General features: G+C 45.4%; 1 protein-coding gene across 1 annotated transcript in view; it reads right to left on the reverse strand.

Moving 5' to 3' along the window:
* Window positions 1-15,625, reverse strand: part of ETV6 (ETS variant transcription factor 6) — a 219,778-nt gene extending 204,153 nt beyond the window's left edge. Inside the window, exon 1 of the mRNA XM_004435375.3 lies at window positions 15,326-15,625. Coding sequence (XP_004435432.1) covers window positions 15,326-15,358 — 33 coding nt within the window. The 5' untranslated portion in view covers window positions 15,359-15,625. The remainder of the gene's footprint in view (window positions 1-15,325) is intronic.
* Window positions 15,626-18,566: the final 2,941 nt, after the last annotated feature.

Raw genomic sequence — 18,566 nt, forward strand, 5'->3', positions numbered from 1 at the left:
CCCTAATACGCTCTCCCAATAGTCTCTTCTTGCAACAAATAGCATTGAGTTGTCCACTGTAAACAGAAATGTTGAGGGCGTCATACCATCCATTAGACATGACTTTGAGTTGTTTTCCTAGCTCTGAGGTACATTCAGGTGTTCTCACTGGTTTAGCCCTTCAGGGCAAGACGCTAGGAGTAAGATAAGAGCTCCAAAGAGATCATCTCAGATAAGTGTAGAAGAGAACATGGGAACTGGAGGAGAAGGTTGAAAAGAGTTGACCAAGTGAAGAGTCCGATTCCTCCCTTTACTTGGAAAGGCCATCATAGACTTGAAAGAAGGCGCAGAAAGCTGTGCTGCTCTCTCAGGTTATCTCTACCGACCAGCTAGGAGAGGAATGAAGTGAGGGAACAACTGGGAGCGCCATACAATGGTGACAGGCCGCTGGTTCCCAGAGTGTGACAGCCAGCAATGCTAAGACTGCACAGGGCCACAAAAAACAGCCATCAGCTCTCTCTCCCTGACCCAGGAGGCTTCCTGAGTGGAGCCAAGAAAGAGGAGGGAGCAGTGAATAAGTTCACTCATTTTCGGCTGTCCATGATTCTTCCCACACATCGAGTATTATAGGTTCTCAAGCCTTTTCTCCAGCTGTCTATGTTCCTCTCTGGAAGATGGGCAATCGAGAGGAAAGGAATGAGTGGGCGCTGTGTGTGTATGTGTTTGTTCAGTGTTTAGGTCTCATGGGAACCCCTCAGGTATCCTGCCATGTGGTCCTGACACTGCAACAAAAATTAAGTCTCTACCTTTCTTCCTTCCTCTACCCTCAAGGAGTATATGCTCAGGATTTCAACTGTGCTAGGTCTTTATCTTACACTTCTCTACTTATCACAGAGCCCGGCACTCACCAAGCCCATAATAGAAACTTAAACGCGTGCTGATTAAAAAAAAATCTATTCAGCTAACATACATTGGACCATCTCTGTGCCAGGCACGGTGCTGGACACTGGAAATATAAAAACGAATACATCAAACTCCTGCTCTCAGTGGGCTTTCATTCTAGTTAGAGGATGATTAACAATTAAACTATAACAGGATCATTGCCAACAACAGGCATGTTCAATGAGCTATAGGATGCTGTGCCTGTCAGCAACAGGGAAGGCTTAAGAAATGGGCTTCAAACGACAAGTTGGCTACCAGGCAGAAAAAGAATCAGGGGACGATTCCAGGCATAAAAGTTCATTAGGTGGTTTGGAAGGAGAGCAGGTATTGCTTGGAACATAATGTGGAGAGGGAGGCTGAAGATGATTCTAGAAAGGCAGACTATTCAGGGCCTTGCATGCCGTGATAAGGAGCTGGGTTTCATCCTGAACTGCAGTGTCAGAAAGGGAGTGACGTAATCAAATTTTTATTTGCAAAGAATCATTCTGGGCTGGACTGGAGGGTGTAGAGAGTGGAGATAAGAAGATCGGATAGGAGACAACTGACGAGTCTGGGGCCAGAAGGCAGACAGTCTAGTTAGGATGGAACAGAAAGGACAGCGTGAGAGATGCGGGGTGTGGAGCACTGCACCAGATTGCCTTGCAGGCTGGAGAAGACAGTACATCTGCCCTCCAGGAGCTTATGATCCAGTAGCCCCAAGAAGCAACAGTGGATGCATCAGTTAGTGTGCCGTGGACCAGAGAAGGGCCATCACTCACTCCCCTTAGTCCTGGATGGCTGTTATGACAGCGTTGGCTTTAAGTTGGCCTTTGAAGAATGACAGAGAGGTGACTTGGCAGAACTATTCATTATTATCCTTCTTTTGGCTGTTCTCCCCTGTGATTCACATCCTGAACAATTTTATTTAGCTCTATCTTTATGGTATAAGACTCTTAGATGGATTCTTTTAACAGAAACCTCCACCAAGAAAAGCTGCCATCTTCTCTCACATTCATCCTGCTCATCAACAGCTCTTGGCAGCATCTGACCTATGTGGGACAAAAATAAATAAATAAAAACAATAATAATAAGGCTTTGCCAGGCTAGCAAACTGATCCCGTCAGAGGATTATAAGAGACACCTGTTTTTGAACACAGCAGCTGCGAACACAGTAGAAGCATGGCATCCTAGTAACCAAAAAGAGTCTCATTAAAATCCAATAGTAGCAGAAACTGGCATGGACTGATTTTCAGCTATGTCACCTGAATGTGAAAAGAAGTTCAAATAAGATTAGACGCATAATAGGAACCCTGCTTTGCTGAAGCTGGGAACCTGAATGCTAGTTTGCTTACGGGGAGGTGATTTACCTATTCATCCAAGTATTCTAAATCCTTAAAGCAGCTATTATATACCTATATTATCATAAACATACATACAGTATGTTTATGATATTAAACATATTTAACGAGTATTATCATAAACATACTGAAGCTTTTTGAAATTTGGTTGATTCATACATGGTGGTTGACCAAACACCTCTTCATTTAAGGCAGCTTAAAAACAAACCAGAACATAGCCCAGTGTAGAATGTGGACACTGACACAGGAACAAATAAACAACATTTAAAATTATCTTTTCAGTTCATTCACCACTGAAGACACACAAACACACAATCTACCAATATATAAACACCACAGGCAAACTATTTCATAGCTCCAATATGTACACATTACCTTTTCAGACTAGACCAGGGAGATGTCCTTAGAAACAGCTTGTTAACAGCCCCTCACATTGCTGTTTAACCATCCGTTTATGGCCCATCAGAAAGCTAACCCTCCAAAGAGATATATTTCACATCTACATGTAAGGCTTCTTTGCCACAAGGCTGGGTTTTGCACAATCTTTCACTCTATAAGCTAGAAAACAGATTATACCATAATTTCTGTGACTTATGATCCCGTGAGCATGCAATACATGTGCATATATGCAAACGGAGTCACAAGAACAAGCCCTTGGAATAAAAGCAGAACGATGCCCAAGAAAGCACACGCCATACCATAGAGTCCTGACTAGCACTAAAAATAGCACATAAAGGCCTGGCGTTAGCTACCCTCTTGCTGTTCTCCCTAGAACATGCTAATTCTAACCTCCAGTGTCGATTCTTAAGCTTGAGCCTTCAGTAACTTTATGCAGAAACCTTTCCCTGACCCAAAGAAGGTACTTTCTAGGCTTTGGAGTGTGGAGCAATCTTTCAATGCACTTCAGTTATGAGGCCATTAATGCACACAAATGCAAACAAAGAGTGAACCTGAAATTGTAAATTTTCCCCCAAAGCCTAACATTTGTGCCCTGGGGACACTAGGACCAGCTGAGAGACTGCCTTGCTGACAAATGGTATACCAGAACCCCCTGAAGTGCTAACCATGGTCAACTGCCCAATATGCAGCCAGCTGGACTAACACTTGCCTCATCCTGGCTGGGGAAGTGTGCAGCCAGAACTTCCCCAAAGAGGCATAATCTTTTCAACACAGGCCCCACTCAGAGCCCCAAAAGGATTAAGAAAAGAGAACCCTAAGAATATGAGACCCCAAGAAGAATCCCAGATACCAATTTGGGGGCCAGAGCTGTGAAGTGAATTCTTTCCAATAATCCATTTGGCACTCAGCCTGGCAGTCCACAAACATGTGTATCAAGGCAAAGTAACGGATTTGCCCTGGGCTCTGCAGGTGACCCTAAAATGCACCCAAATAAGAAATAGATTGTGTCGTAAACTCATGTTCACCTCTAACCCAGATAGAAATGAACCAAGAGGCAAGAGGACCACACTCTCACCCACCCACACCTCCTCCAGGGTGAAATTTAAATACCACAGCTGAAATAGAAACGTACACAGAACCACCTTTCCCTTAAATCGGACTGCTTAACACGATGGCTAACCACAAAGGCACACACAGGCACTCCCCTACCTTAGAGAAGCTCCACTTGGCCATTTTACCAAATTTTTCAAGACAGACAAATTCTCAGAAGAGCCGGCTAATGTTAACAGTGACTTGCGCCCCTGGGCCCATCTCTTCCCTCTCTGCTGGAATGAGGCCTTTCAGTGGGGTCTGCATGGCTCTCTGCCTTTTTTCCTTATTGCATTTTTAAGGTTCCTCTCCCTCTGAGGCCTTGTCCCACCTATCTCCAAGCAGAGCAAGCTGCCTTGCCCCCAGAGGATGATAAATAAACATCCTGCCATTGATGTCAGTGGCTCCTTGCTCATTTTCTAGGGTAGGCAGCTTAGAAAAGCCAAGGTGTCAGGAAGGGTGGGAGCATGTATACGAACAGGTGCCCTACTTGAGATGTAACTGAACACCTAGGTCCCTCTGCCCATCTCCCTGCCTGTCTGGGTGAAAGTTAAAGATACCCTTACAGCGTGCTGAAAAAGATTAGAGGATCATCACTCCAGCCTTGCTGTACTCGCCAACATTCCCCCTGGATTCCATCATGTTCAAAAGCTGTGTCTGACCTGCAGCTGACTTCTGCCTGCAGAGAAGCGCACCCTCACCACCTAACTCAGCCCTGCCAAAGCACAGAGCCTCAGAGATGCAAAAAAGCAGAATGCGAAATTCAGAAAGCGGGCCTGTGTTTCTCTGGTTCTCTGAGGGTATAGACTCTTACCTTCCCAACTGGTATGGTCTCTCCTTCCACCTCACCCTAAAGTATTCGAGTCAGCAGACTAAGGGAAGGACTAAATGGCACAAAGTCAAATAAGGAGCTGGCAGCTTTCCAGGGGATCTGCAATGTAGTCAGCCAAATCAGGTCATTCAGGTCTCCAAGTCGGGGAGAAGAGGAGACTTACCCTGACTGAGGATCTAAGTTACTCAGATTTCATCCTCAAATGACAACTCTCCCACCTGGTTCACCTCACTTCGAATATAGACCAGATCAAAGGGTGCCAAGAGAGGGTGACTCCCAACCTGCTGTCCCCACCCATCACTGGCCATTACTGTCAAGACCGATGAGTCAGGACAGCCTGAGTGTCTACACTGCAAAGCACTAGTCAAGCGAAATCATGACACGGATTTTTTAAATCTCCCAGATCGCAAGTCAAAAGGACGGCACAGCAGCTGCAAAATGCACTAGGGGTCCAATCCTTCAGATTTTCCATTTCCCAAAACCAGATGTGCCAACTCTGTGGCAGAATGTTGAGCACGAGCACACAACGAGGCCCAAAGAAAAGAGAACTCACTTCTGCCCTTTGGGTGCCTGGCCCATGATCATCAGTCTATACAGGAAAATACGTGGCTGAGTCAGGAGACACTACAGTGTGGTCTGCTCTAGCAGGAGTCTGATGTGGTGGTCAAGGATAGTCTGGGAAAGACAAATGGTCTAGAAGTAACAGTGAATAATGGAGGAACCAGTGCTGAGAGACGCTTCCTTCCCTCATCTGAGCTCCTCAAAGCAGGCAAGAAAAGAGCTTAGCAAACTCCCACTCCCCTTTTTATCAAGTCTCTACTACATTGCCTCCTGCCCACTCCAGTGCGGATCTATTTATCTGAGTATTAATCATTAGGCTTGGAACAATACTAATTCTAAATTGTCTCTTGACCTGGATTTGTTAGAGACCCCAGCACTGTTCCGGGTTACACCTGCAGCAAGGCGGCTGATCTGAGCCCTCCCTCTTTCTTTCTCATCTCTCAGCAGCCCCACAACTTCAGCTGCCACACCTAGACCCACACTTTCACTAGGGAACAAGGAAAGTGTTAGGGAAACGGGTAACTTCAGAGACAAACAGGCTGCTCGTTGGGGTTTGATTGTTTTTTATACGAAGCTGATTTCTATCTGTAGCTCATTTCTTCCAGAAAATACTTTACAGTCAGCATCTCATCTCTAGTTACTGCTTCCTCACATATAGGGGATGTGAGTGAAGCAGGGATTACTGACTTCATTATACAGATAAGTCTTCAGAAAGATAAAATTACACGGTCCGTCATACCCCACTGGAGAGGGTACCAGGCAGCTGAGAAGAAAATCACAAACTTTCACTTGTGTTTTCCAGGAGGAGCGCAGAGGAACAGTTTCTCTCCAAACTGAAGCTCTTTCTTCAACAGTCTGAAAGTGCCCACACCCGCTTCATGGGGTCGGTGGAAGAGGCAGCTAACATTCTCCCAACGATTCCTCAAAAAAAGGTCATTTTCCAGTCTGTATTTCATCTTCTCATTGTACATGCACATACAAAGGAGAACTTAGGAACGCATTTTAAGTCCATAGCAAAGAGAATATAGCTGCTGAAAAGAGATACTTCAGTCCCTTAACATCTACTAAAAACAAAGGTTCTCTCACGCCCCAAAGTAACAAATTTGGCTTTTTCAAACTCTTCTCTGTAAAGGTCCACTAAGAGCCATCTACTCCCTGCTCTTGAAACTGGAAATTCACCACCCCACAGCAAACAGTGTCTGTTCTGTGGTCAGACAGACATGGAACTGCCGGTTAAACAAAAGCAGACTAAAGAATTGATGTTCTCTTTCAAGTCTCGCCCCAGTCGCAAATAATAAGCAACTGTATGAACCAGCGGATCCCTGAATAGGTTCAAATACTTGAGTGCTGAGTAATAATGCTAGTTAGAGTCACTGTACAGTACGTCCAGGCTTAGGTTTTTTTCCTTTTCTTTCATCTCTGGAAACATTCAGAACCATACCAGCTATTCCCTCAAAACTTGACTGTAAGATGCAAAAGGCATTTGTTATTATCATGTAATTGCAGTTGGCTCATCTCTCATGTTGTTGAGGCTTGTATTCAATTAAAGCTAAAATAAGAGCTTTGCTGAACGCTGACTGAGTGACCCCAGCCCTGCGAGAAACTCAATGGGACAGTGACAAGAGCAATTGCTGGGACTTTCAGCCAACTCGGGAGGCCTAGATTTTAGTCTAGGCAGTGCCACGAACCAGTCATGGGAGCTTGAGCAAGACCATTCACATCTCTGGCCTCTGTATTCTCCACTGTATAATGTAGGCACAGACCAGAAAATCTGTAGCCCCTTCTAGATCCATATGATGCGGAGGATCTATAAAGGGGAAGAAGAACTAATCTTTTTTTAACAGTGTAAGGTACTGCATTAGGCAATTTACATATCCCAACAGCCCTAAGAAACATGTATTTTCATTACTACTTCAGATGAGTTTAACAGGTTCAAGATTAAGATGAATAAGTTCAAGTTCAAGAAGCAGGATTCACATTCAGGACTGTCTACTCCAGTGTCTGCTCTCTTCCCCTAGAAGCGCTCCATGGTATGGCAATGACTGGACCCCTCTTCTCAGCAATTTACAATCCCCTTAAGAGAAATCGACTGTACAGAAAAGAACCAGGGGCCGGCCCCGTGGCTTAGCGGTTAAGTGCGTGCGCTCCACTACTGGTGGCCCAGGTTCGAATCCCGGGTGCGCACCGACGCACGGCTTCTCCGGCCATGCTGAGGCCGCGTCCCACACACAGCAACTAGAAGGATGTGCAACTATGACATACAACCATCTACTGGGGCTTTGGGGAAAAAAAGGGAGGAGGATTGGCAACAGATGTTAGCTCAGAGCCGGTCTTCCTCAGCAAAAAGAGGAGGATTAGCATGGAATGTTAGCTCAGGGCTGATCTCCTCACCAAAAAAAAACAAAACAAAAGAACCAAAGAACAACATCAGACAGAATGAAACGCAAATCAAAATCTGAAGCAGAGGTGATTGGAACTACATTGTGGCAACACTTACATCATTGAGCATGTTCACTCACAGCGCGCACACCAGCAGGACGACGTGTCCTTTTCAGGTCATTCAGGAAATGAGATCGTCTTCCGTATGTCTGACTCCCACACACAAAGGGAAAATACCCCCGAGGAGCACACAAGGTCTGGTGAGCGTGCACATTTATTGGATAGCTCTTTCCTGTCTTTGCTGGGGAGTAAAGTGTTTTTCATGTCATTCGTCCAGATAACTGAAGCATGGCCTTTTAAAACTTAACATTATTTTTATGCCAACCATTTTTGTTGGATAGCTTTCCAAAATGCATTGCATTATTTCCTCACTTCCTAAATCTCATAATTTAAAGTTTTTCTTTAACTTGGAAGTCATAATTACGATCATTAATATCATCAGTCATTGTGTAGTGCCACAGACAGGGGTTTAACTCTTTCTATATGAGTCCTCATGAGGAAGCAATGTTTTCTGAATTCTTGTCTGCTTTTTACCCATTTTCCTCTGCCACAGCGTTAGAGGGACATGGCCCTAGGACAGATGAGCAGTGTGATCTCTGGCACGATATTTAAATGCCACAAGACTCAGTTTCCTCATCTGCTTCATGAGAATTGGGGACTATGCTTTCTTAATCCCCTCTTAGTACCTCCACACCACATCTCTCTCTGCTGCCTTCCCTCTATCTGCTCGGAAGACATGCTTCATGAAAGCTGCTCGAATCCAGAAATTTATGAAGTCAGATGGCCAAAATTCTCTCTTCATTCAAGTAAATTAGAACAAGGCCAGTAGGGTCAGGCTATCAACAGAGAGGAAAAGAAAAAAGATTATTCCTTTGGTCGTGGGGGACAAATCAGGGAATACCTGCAAAGACTCCAAATAGATTCCTAGAAAATACAGTTTTAAAGATGTACATGAAGGATGATTTAAAGAAAACACTGTGCTTATGAATTGTTTAAAAAGTTGTGGAAGGAAAAGAGACGAAATGATGCAGACAAAGGTGTCTAGCACCAATGCTGGGCAGGATGAGAGGACATAGCCTCAGCCTGTCACCCACTTAAGAAGGCGTGTCAGGGAGTGGGGGAAAGAAGAGAAAAGCAGAGAAGGAAAAGAAAGGTTCTGAGGAAAACATGAAGGGCCCAAAATGAAACCCATCAAAAGGCAAAATATCACTAGAGAATGTCAAGGATTGGTGTAAAAATGGAAGATCTGGACATTCATTCCGAGGTGGGTGGCTCAGTGTGACCATCTGGTCACCCCCACTACGAGAGGAACAGCGAGAAGAACAACCCACCTTCAGAGGGGACCAAAGAGGGAAGGAAATTCAGGACCTGAGTAAACACCTCTGCCCGCTCTACTCCTGCCTCTCGTCTCGGCTTATGTGAAGCTCCACCAATGCCCCATCACGCTTAGCTTCCTCATTTTCTTCACAAAGATGGCTGTACCTGAGATTAATGTCACGGAAAATACTTTGGAATTATAGTCCTATGATGTAGATCCTAGCCCCAGCTTTGCCACGTACAGCCCGTGAGATCTTAGGCCAGTGCATCGCCTAACTGCACAGGGCTTCAGGTTCCTCATTTGTAAAATGGGGTGAAAAACTGCACCCCCGAGAGAGTTATGAAGGGTAAATGAAATAACGTAGATAAAACACTTAGCACAAGGAGCACCACGCAGCAGCGTTCAATAAATGACGGTGGTGAGGAGGAGGAGGAGGAAAAGAAGAGGAGGAAATGTAGGAGCAATGACCACTAAGATAGCAGACAACATCTTTAATTACACAGAATTTATAAAGCTCCCAAAATGCAAGTGTTCCACAGCTTTCCACAGGCATAGCCCACAGGACTGAGTGAGCAGTTATGCTCATCTGGGAGTCCACACTGAAACACAGGCTCATGCCTTCCTTAGTCAACCCCACCTCCACTCTCTCAAGATTCCAGATCATTTAGACAAAGACCAGGCTGAACTGTATATTTTCACTATCTAAGAAGAAAGGGTGATCAAGCAAATTAACAGAGCAAGCAGTATATCTGTGGTGATATTTCGACACTGAAGAGACAGTTGCAAGCACACAGTAGCTCTCATGCCTACCCAACAGATGATGTGGCACACAAGCCATTTTTGCCTATTCATCGAAGCTCACCCTGAAATGTCCCAGTAAGCAACACTTTATTAGTCTAGTTCCTGTATGTTCAGAAATCAATAAAAAATGTGTTTCTAATAGGCTATAATTCTAACTTCTCACTAATTTGGTCTAGTCTCTCCTCAAATACTAGGTTTGGCAGCAAACAGTCTTTAAGCTGGGCCCCTTTTGGCGTGGGAACGTGGAGTAAACTCATACTCATTTTATTCAACAAATACACACAGAGATTGGTTTCTTACACACATCTAACAACAAAAACAGCCGTGAAGGACTCTGCCAGAAAACAAACTCCAGTGCGTTTTCTCAAGTAGCTTTCACAGAGAAAAATCTGTCATTTGTATACGCCACACCCCAGGGGGCTTCATTTGACACCGATTCACTTAGCTGGGAGATCCATACCAAAGGGAAACTTTTGAAAAATCAGTAAGAGAAGGCAACTGCTCAAGTCAGTCCCAACATCCCTTGCCCCCAACCTTCCTCAGTGCGAGTAAATGTAGCTCAAGTCAGATTTACAGAATTTGTTTTAGTTCTGCCTTCCTCTGGTGTTCATATTTGGGGTATTTTTTCCCTTGACTTACCTATGCTAAGGAGGGAAGCTACGTCTTTAGGACCAGCTGCCATGTTTTTAGCAGATGCCATTGGAAACAGGGAGCTTACTATACATAAATTAAGGCGTAAGTTTGGCCGCCCCTGGATAAAAAGCCTATGGGCCACTCGAGGATTTCTCAGAAAAGGCCCTGATGACGGGCCCAGTGCCCTCAGCCCAAAGCAGAAGTACCAGGCCCTCACACACTATAAAGAAGTATTGCTACATCCTACCCATCCCATCTTGGGTGTATATCCAAAGAACTCAAAGCACGATCTTGAAGAGGTATTTGCACACCCATGTCCACCACAGCATTATTCACAACAGCCATGAGAGGGAAATAACCCAAATGTTCATTGACAGATGAATGGATAAAGAAAATGTAGCATATACATAAAACGCAGGCTTAAAAAAAGAAGGCAATCCTGTCACATGCTACAATGTGGATGCTAAGTGAAATAAAATAATGTATGACTCTACTCACATGAAGTACCTAAACTAGTCAAAAATCATAGAAACAGAACATAGAAAGGTGGTTACCAAGGGCCGGGAGGAGGGAAGAAGGGAAATTAGTCTTCAGTGGGTATAGAGTTTCAGTGTTGCAAGATGGAAAAGTTCTAGAGATCTGTTGCACAACAGTGTGAATATACTTAATACTACTGAACTGTATACTTAAAAACAGTTAAGATGGTAAATATAATGTTATGTGTTTTTTACCACAATAAAAAAAATTATTGCTGCAAATAGTGGTACAAATACAAGTCCATCAAGCCCTCCTTCCCTCATCCCCTACTCCTACTACTTCCTCTTCTCACATCTAACAATATATCCTCTCGGCCCAATGCTCCCACACACACCATCTTCCTTGGCACATACCTCCGTGCCCTCACACCAGCTGGCTTGTGATTAAAATGGACAAGCTAGGAAGTGCCAGAGAGAGCACAGCCTATTGTATCGAATTTCCTGGGCCTTTTATAGGGATGCACCAGGACCCTAGCAAATGCGGTGCAGTGGCCTGAGAACCAGGAGGCCTGTGTTGCTCTAAACCAGGTTCAGTCATCGATCGGCTGAAGCAAACCATTCAGCGCTCTGGACTTCGTCTGTATAAAAATAGGAGGTTGACCCAGGTGATCTCTGAGGTCTTTCAACTCTGAAAGTCTAAAAGTTCCCTGATTCCACTGTCAAAGCAACTGGCCTGCTAATCTGAATCTCCTCAAGTGATTCCTCAAGCCCCTTTGTTGTATCTTGTACTCAATTCCTCTTCTTGTTTATTTAGACACAAAAGCAGTTTTTGGTAATTTTAAAATAATAAAACATTATTATACCAAAATTCTACAGACAATAATATTTGGACAGACACCCAGGGAGTGTTCCGGCCTCCCTGAGACAGCAGAGTGGCCCTATTAAATACTTCATGCAAGCTAGTGGATGACGGTGTTAAGTCACCGAGGTACACAGGGACAGACAGAGGAGAGGGCACTGATTTCGTCCTGTGCCTCACTTCAGATCAGCAAACATTACTGAGAAGCACTGCTGTGCTAGGTGCCAAGCTAGGCACTAGGACACAAAGATCATCATCACTAAACCCACGGAGCTCAGAGTCCAGGAGGGGAAAGGCAGAGAGTTTCCCAGTTAGTAGCAAAAGAAAAAGAGAGTTCATTCTGCTGGGAAAGCCCACCAGTATGGAGGGAAGGGCCCAATACGACCAATACAGGGGGCAGGGACGGGACGAGGGAAGTTATGCGCCGAGTTTTTGTAATCTGGAGAGCCCTGGCTGACTACAGCGCGGTGCCAAGCCTCCCCAAGAACTGTGTCTGCTGGGCCATAACCACTTTCCGCTGCAACTTGGCTGAACTTAAAACCGAACAGGTGACTTGAAGGTGAAGGCTGATGATGGAAAAGACAGCCTCTTCCTTCCTCCTGTGACCAGCACAGTCAGCCACACAATCCTCTGAGAAAAATAATTTGACTTTTTATGTGTTACTTGACCCTGTCCTTACTTTTAAACAACCCCAAATGGTCAGGAATAAAAGCATGTCAACTCCCACAATGACAGTGCCACTCACTACACACAAGGGGCAGCCCGGTGCACAGAAACAGTGGGGTTCGGAGATAGTTTGGGTGACCTTGGGCTATCAACCTGTCTTCTACTGCAAAATGTGTGTCTGATATTAACTTCCCTAGGTGATGGAAACATGCTTATAAAGCACAAAAGAAATATAAAAGCCATTATCAGGCATTCATTGTCAACCGCCACCACATAAGTGATACATACTAAGGTGTCACTGATTAACTGATACAGAAACTTTCACCTTGGAAATTCCACCTAAATCATACACTACTCTTTTCTAGCAGAACAGACACTGCTCAGAAGTAAACAAAGCACTTCCCTCTGTGGCTGCCTCTGGTCGGGCTCCTCTGTGCTGCCACACCAGCTGCCGAGGAATTTGCTGCCTGCTGACCAGCTGCTTATAAGGAATGAGAGCGAGTGAGGAAGGTTTCAGGAGTGAAGAGGAGGAGTGAGGGCAATCTGTCCACACAGAGAGCCTTCCACGTCACATGTCTTCAGTACATCAGAATCATCAGCTCATCTTTGAAAGCTCTGACATTCATCTCCGCTCCACAGAAAAGTTTATTGTTTACTGGACTCTACAAGCAATCCCAGTACTTGCTTGTGGGTTAGCAACAAACAGTTTTTATTTTGCAGTCACTGTACCACATCCCAAGGACTCAATGAAACACCACACACATCACCAGAACATTTTCAGATGACCTGGAATAATCCCAGTCCTTGATCTCCTGCGCATATTATTGGGACATTGTGAATTAAACAAACTCCGTGGAAAAATACACTTCACATATGTGCCCCTAAACATACACACAGTCTAAGTCGACAGTCATATACTGTTTCCATAAAGAACAATTCAAAATAAAAGTGATCCTTTCTTCACTAGCGAAGAACATTAAATCTACTTTAATTACATAGAAATACACAGTTGTGAAAAGAGGCACCTAAAAAGAACTGAGAGGGTAAGCAATAAGGAAAAAAATAATATGCAAACTATGCATGTGATTTTTATGTCACATTTGAGAAAGTGTTTTGTTCAGGTTTGAGACTGATTCTGTGTGTGTGTGTAAGGAGAGGGGTGGCTGTACTCTTTTCCCACTAGAGTACAATGAAACCAGCCACTCGGCAGCACTTCTGCCAGCTGCACACAGACATAAGCCCATCAGAACAGTGGGGATACGCAGACTCCTTAGAAGAGGTATAAAAATTACTTTTTGCTGTTTTCAGCTAAAATTTCCCCTAAAATTACTGCCCCATAGTTGATCCAGGTTTTCCTGATGTCAGATTTATTGCCATCCAGCTAAATACAATTTACTGATTTAATACCCTATTATTTAGTTACCTCTGTTCATGTTACGAAGTGTCAAACAAATAGATTATCCATACTGTAGGATTTTCCTGAACTTGTTCGTTGTAGAATCAATTTATACAGCAAAAGAAACTGGAGTATCAAAGTACCCTAAGATCTTCACTCTGACACCCCCTCCACCACAGACATACCACTACCCCTAGATATGTACAAACACAGAAGCCGGAAAGTTCCATTCGGCATTTTTGTTAGGCAAAAACAAAGAAACCCAACCCACCTTTTCAGTTATCAGCCTGACCTCAAACCCATGAAACTCTTTCCTGATAAGAAACACTAAAATCTGAGTATAACTACGAAAACCTAGTAACCAAATATGATAAAATACTGTTTCCTCTAAACAGATCCAAATGGAAAAGCAGTGTTAAAACAGGAAAGGTTTCTCTCATCCCTCACAGATGAAGAAAACAGGTTACTTGTGCATTGTTTCTGCAGTGTCCACTCGATGAACACATATTAAATGGGCCAAGCCCCAAACAAACTTCGGCAGCTTCAGCCCCTCACTGAAGCAGGAGGCTTTTCCATCTGGGTACTGACGGAACAGTGAATCGAATCAAGTGCACAATAAACGTAGCGATGGGAAAAATAAATGGGGGAGATGGACACATCGTTCTGCCTCCTCACGGTGGCAAACTTTACAACAACTTTTTAGAAGCAACAAACCGCAGCACCGCCAGCCTTTATAGATTATATATGTACATGCACACACGCAACTGCTTGGACGCCAAGTACTGCGTTTGCAAGCATCCACCATCCCGCATTTACAGTACTGCAAAACACGTCCAGAAAGCCGGGAGATTTCTAGTCTTAGATATCCTCTCCGCACTGTCAAACAGGGAAGGTCATTTCGCCTGGTCACTTAGATAATTCTCTCTCCCTGCATCAGTAGAGTTTTCTACTTTGGGATTGCTCAACTTTCATATGCATCGGAGTAAAATAACCATTCAGCAACTTTATTCACCTTGGTTTAAAAAAAAGGGAGAGAAAGAAATTCATTGTGCAATGCCCAGGAAAAGCTGACACCAGGACTGTCTCTCCGGCAAGAGCTTGCAATTACAGTCAGAGGAGGGGGGAAATCTCGTCTGATAAGACCCAGGGAGTCCTTAAAACAAGAAACGATGGGGGCTGGAGAACTTTTTTTCTAAGAAGACCACCCCTCGGGAACAAAAGTTACATTTCAGTCACATGTTGGGAGTAGGAGTAGGGAGCAGGTTTTTTAAAAAGCGCACTAATTACGGGGGTGTTTTACTGTTCCAGAGACCACTCGGGTTCCCTGACCAACTGTGACAGGCATTTCATTGTCAAAAGGAAAGGGGGTGGAGTGGGGGCCAAGGAGCCGATAGGGGGCTCAACGGGGGGGGAGTAGCAAGGTTACGCTAAAGGGTACAGCAGCCGCCGGGAGCTGCATTTCCTTCCCTGGCGCCCCAAATAATTTACTGCGAACCGAGCGACTGCAACAGCCCCCTCTGAAGAGCCCAGAACGACTGCCCCGGCCGGTGCAGCGCAAGGTTTTCGAGCACGGAGAGGGAGGGGGAGAAGATCTTTACCTTAATGCTACACTGAGCAGGAGTCTCAGACATGTCTCACAGCGAGAGAGATCAGGAAGTTCTCAGTTTTTTTCCACTTTCCTTTCCTCTCCCCAACCCAGAAAGGCTCCACGGCCAGCCGGACGCGGTCATTTAAGAAGTTTCTTCCAGCATCTCTCCCGGCAGCCGCCCCGGGGGTCTGCGAGCGCGCGGGGCGGGGCGGGGCGGCCGGCGGAGTTGGGCGCGCGGGGCGGCGGGGGCGTGGGAGCCGGGCCCGAGCGCGGCGGCGGGGTCTGCAGGTCGCGGCGCGGCGCGGCGACCCGGGGCGCAGGCCGGCCGGCCTCCCGCTCTCTCCTCCCACCCGCGGCCGGCGCCCCCGCCCCCCGCCCTCCCGCCGCTCTCCCTCGCTCTCTCGAATGTTTTCCTTCCTGGAAGAGAGAAACTGAAAGGCAGAACTGAGAAAGCTCTCTGCTCATTGATCTTGAGAGTTTCAGTGCAGAAACTGACGTGAATTCCCAGCACTGAGCTCTGCCTCTTAAAGGAGCCACCAGGAAATAAAAGCTCGGGTTACAGCCCGGCATCGGGGAAATAAAAGCCGGGCGGGGGGAGGGGCGGCGGCGGCGGGAGCGCGGGCGGAGGAAACCCGGGGGAGCCGGGCCGCGCGAGGCCGCGGCTGCTACCGGGGCGGGCGGCGCAGCCCACCGCAGCGCGGCCCCCGCGCGGGCGCCCGCTCTCCCCGCCGCCAGCCCTCCGCCGGCCCGGAGCGGGGCTTCCGAAGCTCAGCCCAACGATCGCCTCGCTCAAGGAAGATACGATTAAAAAACGTTACACTGGGGCCCCAGACACCACAGAACAGGTTTTATTAAACGCCCCCCACCTTCCCCAGCTCCCTCTCCTAGATGCATTGAAATGCACAAGGTGTTTGGGTTTTTTCCCCTAAGCGCAGACGCAGTGAAAATAATTATATACGAAGGGACATTCCGGTAAGGACACGGAATCCAAAGGAGGAAATAAAACAATAGCCTTTGTTCTGCTTCTCGACCGCTGCCTCTTTAAGAGAATCCACCAGGAAATGGGAGATCGGGTTACAGCCTGCACACCGGGAAATGTGGGGAGAGCGAGCGCCCGAGCGCGACGCCCGAGACAAAGCCGGGCCGCCGCGCCGCAGACGCAGGGGGACGCCCGGGTGGGGGGATTCCCCGCGAAGGTGGGCGCCCCGAAACGAGCCGGCGCCGCGCGCGCCAGCTGGGGGATGCGGCCGCCGCAGGCGCTTCCCCGGCGGAGCACGCGATCTGGGGAAGGGAAGGCTGCTGGGCAGTTATCAAAAGCAGTTGGGTTCCTCTTCCTGACCCCCCCTTCCTCCCGGTTTCGAAATCCGCTGTCCATTTAAAGAAATAGCGGCTGCTACCAACCGAAATAGGTGACTCGACTACAAAGTTGACGGGACGTGTTCCTGAAGATAACACCGCTCCCCAGGACCGCTTCTCTGAAGTCGTCACTGGCCTGTTGGATGACCCTGGGATCCTGCCAGGGGAGGAATCTTTGGTTGGAAAAACAATTGAAGGGAAGTGAAAGCCGGTGGGGCTGAGGGTTCTAGCCTTGAGTACATATGGTCTGATCACTCTATTATTTTTATTGTTATTTATAGTCTTTTAAAATGCTCTGCAGAAGACTGAGAACATTATAATTATGTTTAAATTCTAAACCCTGCTAATACATACATAGGAGTTTAATGTATGGACGTGTATTATATTACAAATATATAAATACATATTTGTAAATATAATGTGTATAAATTCACATTATATTTACAACGTAATGTATACATTATATACATATATACAATGTGTATAGAGAGAGATAGAGACCAGGACAGATTTCCCAGATCCTCTCCATCCTACCCTAGGATTTTTCCTACCCGCTTTCCTTCACCTCTCCACATAATAAAATGTGTTCAGACTGTTTCACACGCTCATCAGAAGAACACTCTGAACCAGAATTTATTAAAGGGGTTGGGATGGGAAAGAGTCCTGTTGCTGGGAAGGTGGGAATAATGGGTTTTTGTGAGCCTACAGGGACCTCAGCAGTTTGTCACCTGGTAGTCCTGTCCTCTCCAAGAGATCTCAAGTCCACACCAACTCCTCTGCTTTGGACCACCTGCTGCACGCCCCCCCACCCCCAACAATTATCTGTGTTTGATCCCTGGACTGCTGTTGCAGACATTAGTTCTGATGTCCCGTTGCTGGGTTAAATCCTATAAACCTCTCTGTCACTTACTTATCTATATGATCTTTGGCAACACACTTAGTTTCTGTACAAGGAGGGTGGGCTGAGTGTGGGGAATAGTATCTATCTCATAGGATTCTTGTGAGTATTAAATGAGCAAATATATATAAAGTACTTTGTTACCTGAGTGCTTCCTACGTATGATATGTGCTCAATTAATGTTAGCTACAATTATTTAACCTCAGGACTGAATTAACTCTCAACTTCCATCCTATCTCCTCCTTACCTTCTTCAAGTGACTCATAGAATGGTAGTTTAAATTAGAATATAGTGGTTCCAAAGCAAAATATACAATGGCAGCTGTGGCAAACATTGAGTTTAGCCAGGTGTTGGCTAAACTTTCTGTAAAGGGCCTGATAGCAAATATCTTAGGCTTTGTGCACCAAGAGGCAAAATTGAGGACAATATATAGATACTTATATAACATGAGAGAAAACAAATATTTACCCTTTTTTTATTGACAAAATGTAAGATGTAACAATAACAGTTATAATACACGTCTAATAATGAGAGGAATGGAACTCTTTTAGGGGGATAACATTTCACTTAGTCGAACCCGGTTCTCAGTAATGTTCTCTGTCGTGAAAATTGATTGCAAATGGTTATCTGTTCATGCTGCTCTATCATGAGATTTTACATATTTCATTTTTCAAAATATCTTTTCACCCAGATAGGTACTGCCAAATATATCAATTCATGGGCATATGATTTTACTTAAGCATATTCATTGCTTAGAAGGCATTTATACAATTCTGTTAGAATTCTATCAGTTCTCTTGATATTTCCTCTTTAGCATGCCATTACATTGCCGATTCATCACTTCCAATTGAAGGTTAGCTGGAAGCGCCTAAGTTGCACAGTTAAGTGGATTTTAAATATGGAAATTTCCTTTTCTCTTGCATCAAAATCCAAAAACCACTGTTGGAACTGTAGTTTGTGTTCAGAAAAACATAACTGCTGCAAATTTGTGTTGGGA

This window comes from Ceratotherium simum, chromosome 17 (genome assembly GCF_057802395.1).
Source record: "Ceratotherium simum simum isolate JZ-2026a chromosome 17, ASM5780239v1, whole genome shotgun sequence".
NCBI classification, from domain to species: domain Eukaryota; kingdom Metazoa; phylum Chordata; class Mammalia; order Perissodactyla; family Rhinocerotidae; genus Ceratotherium; species Ceratotherium simum.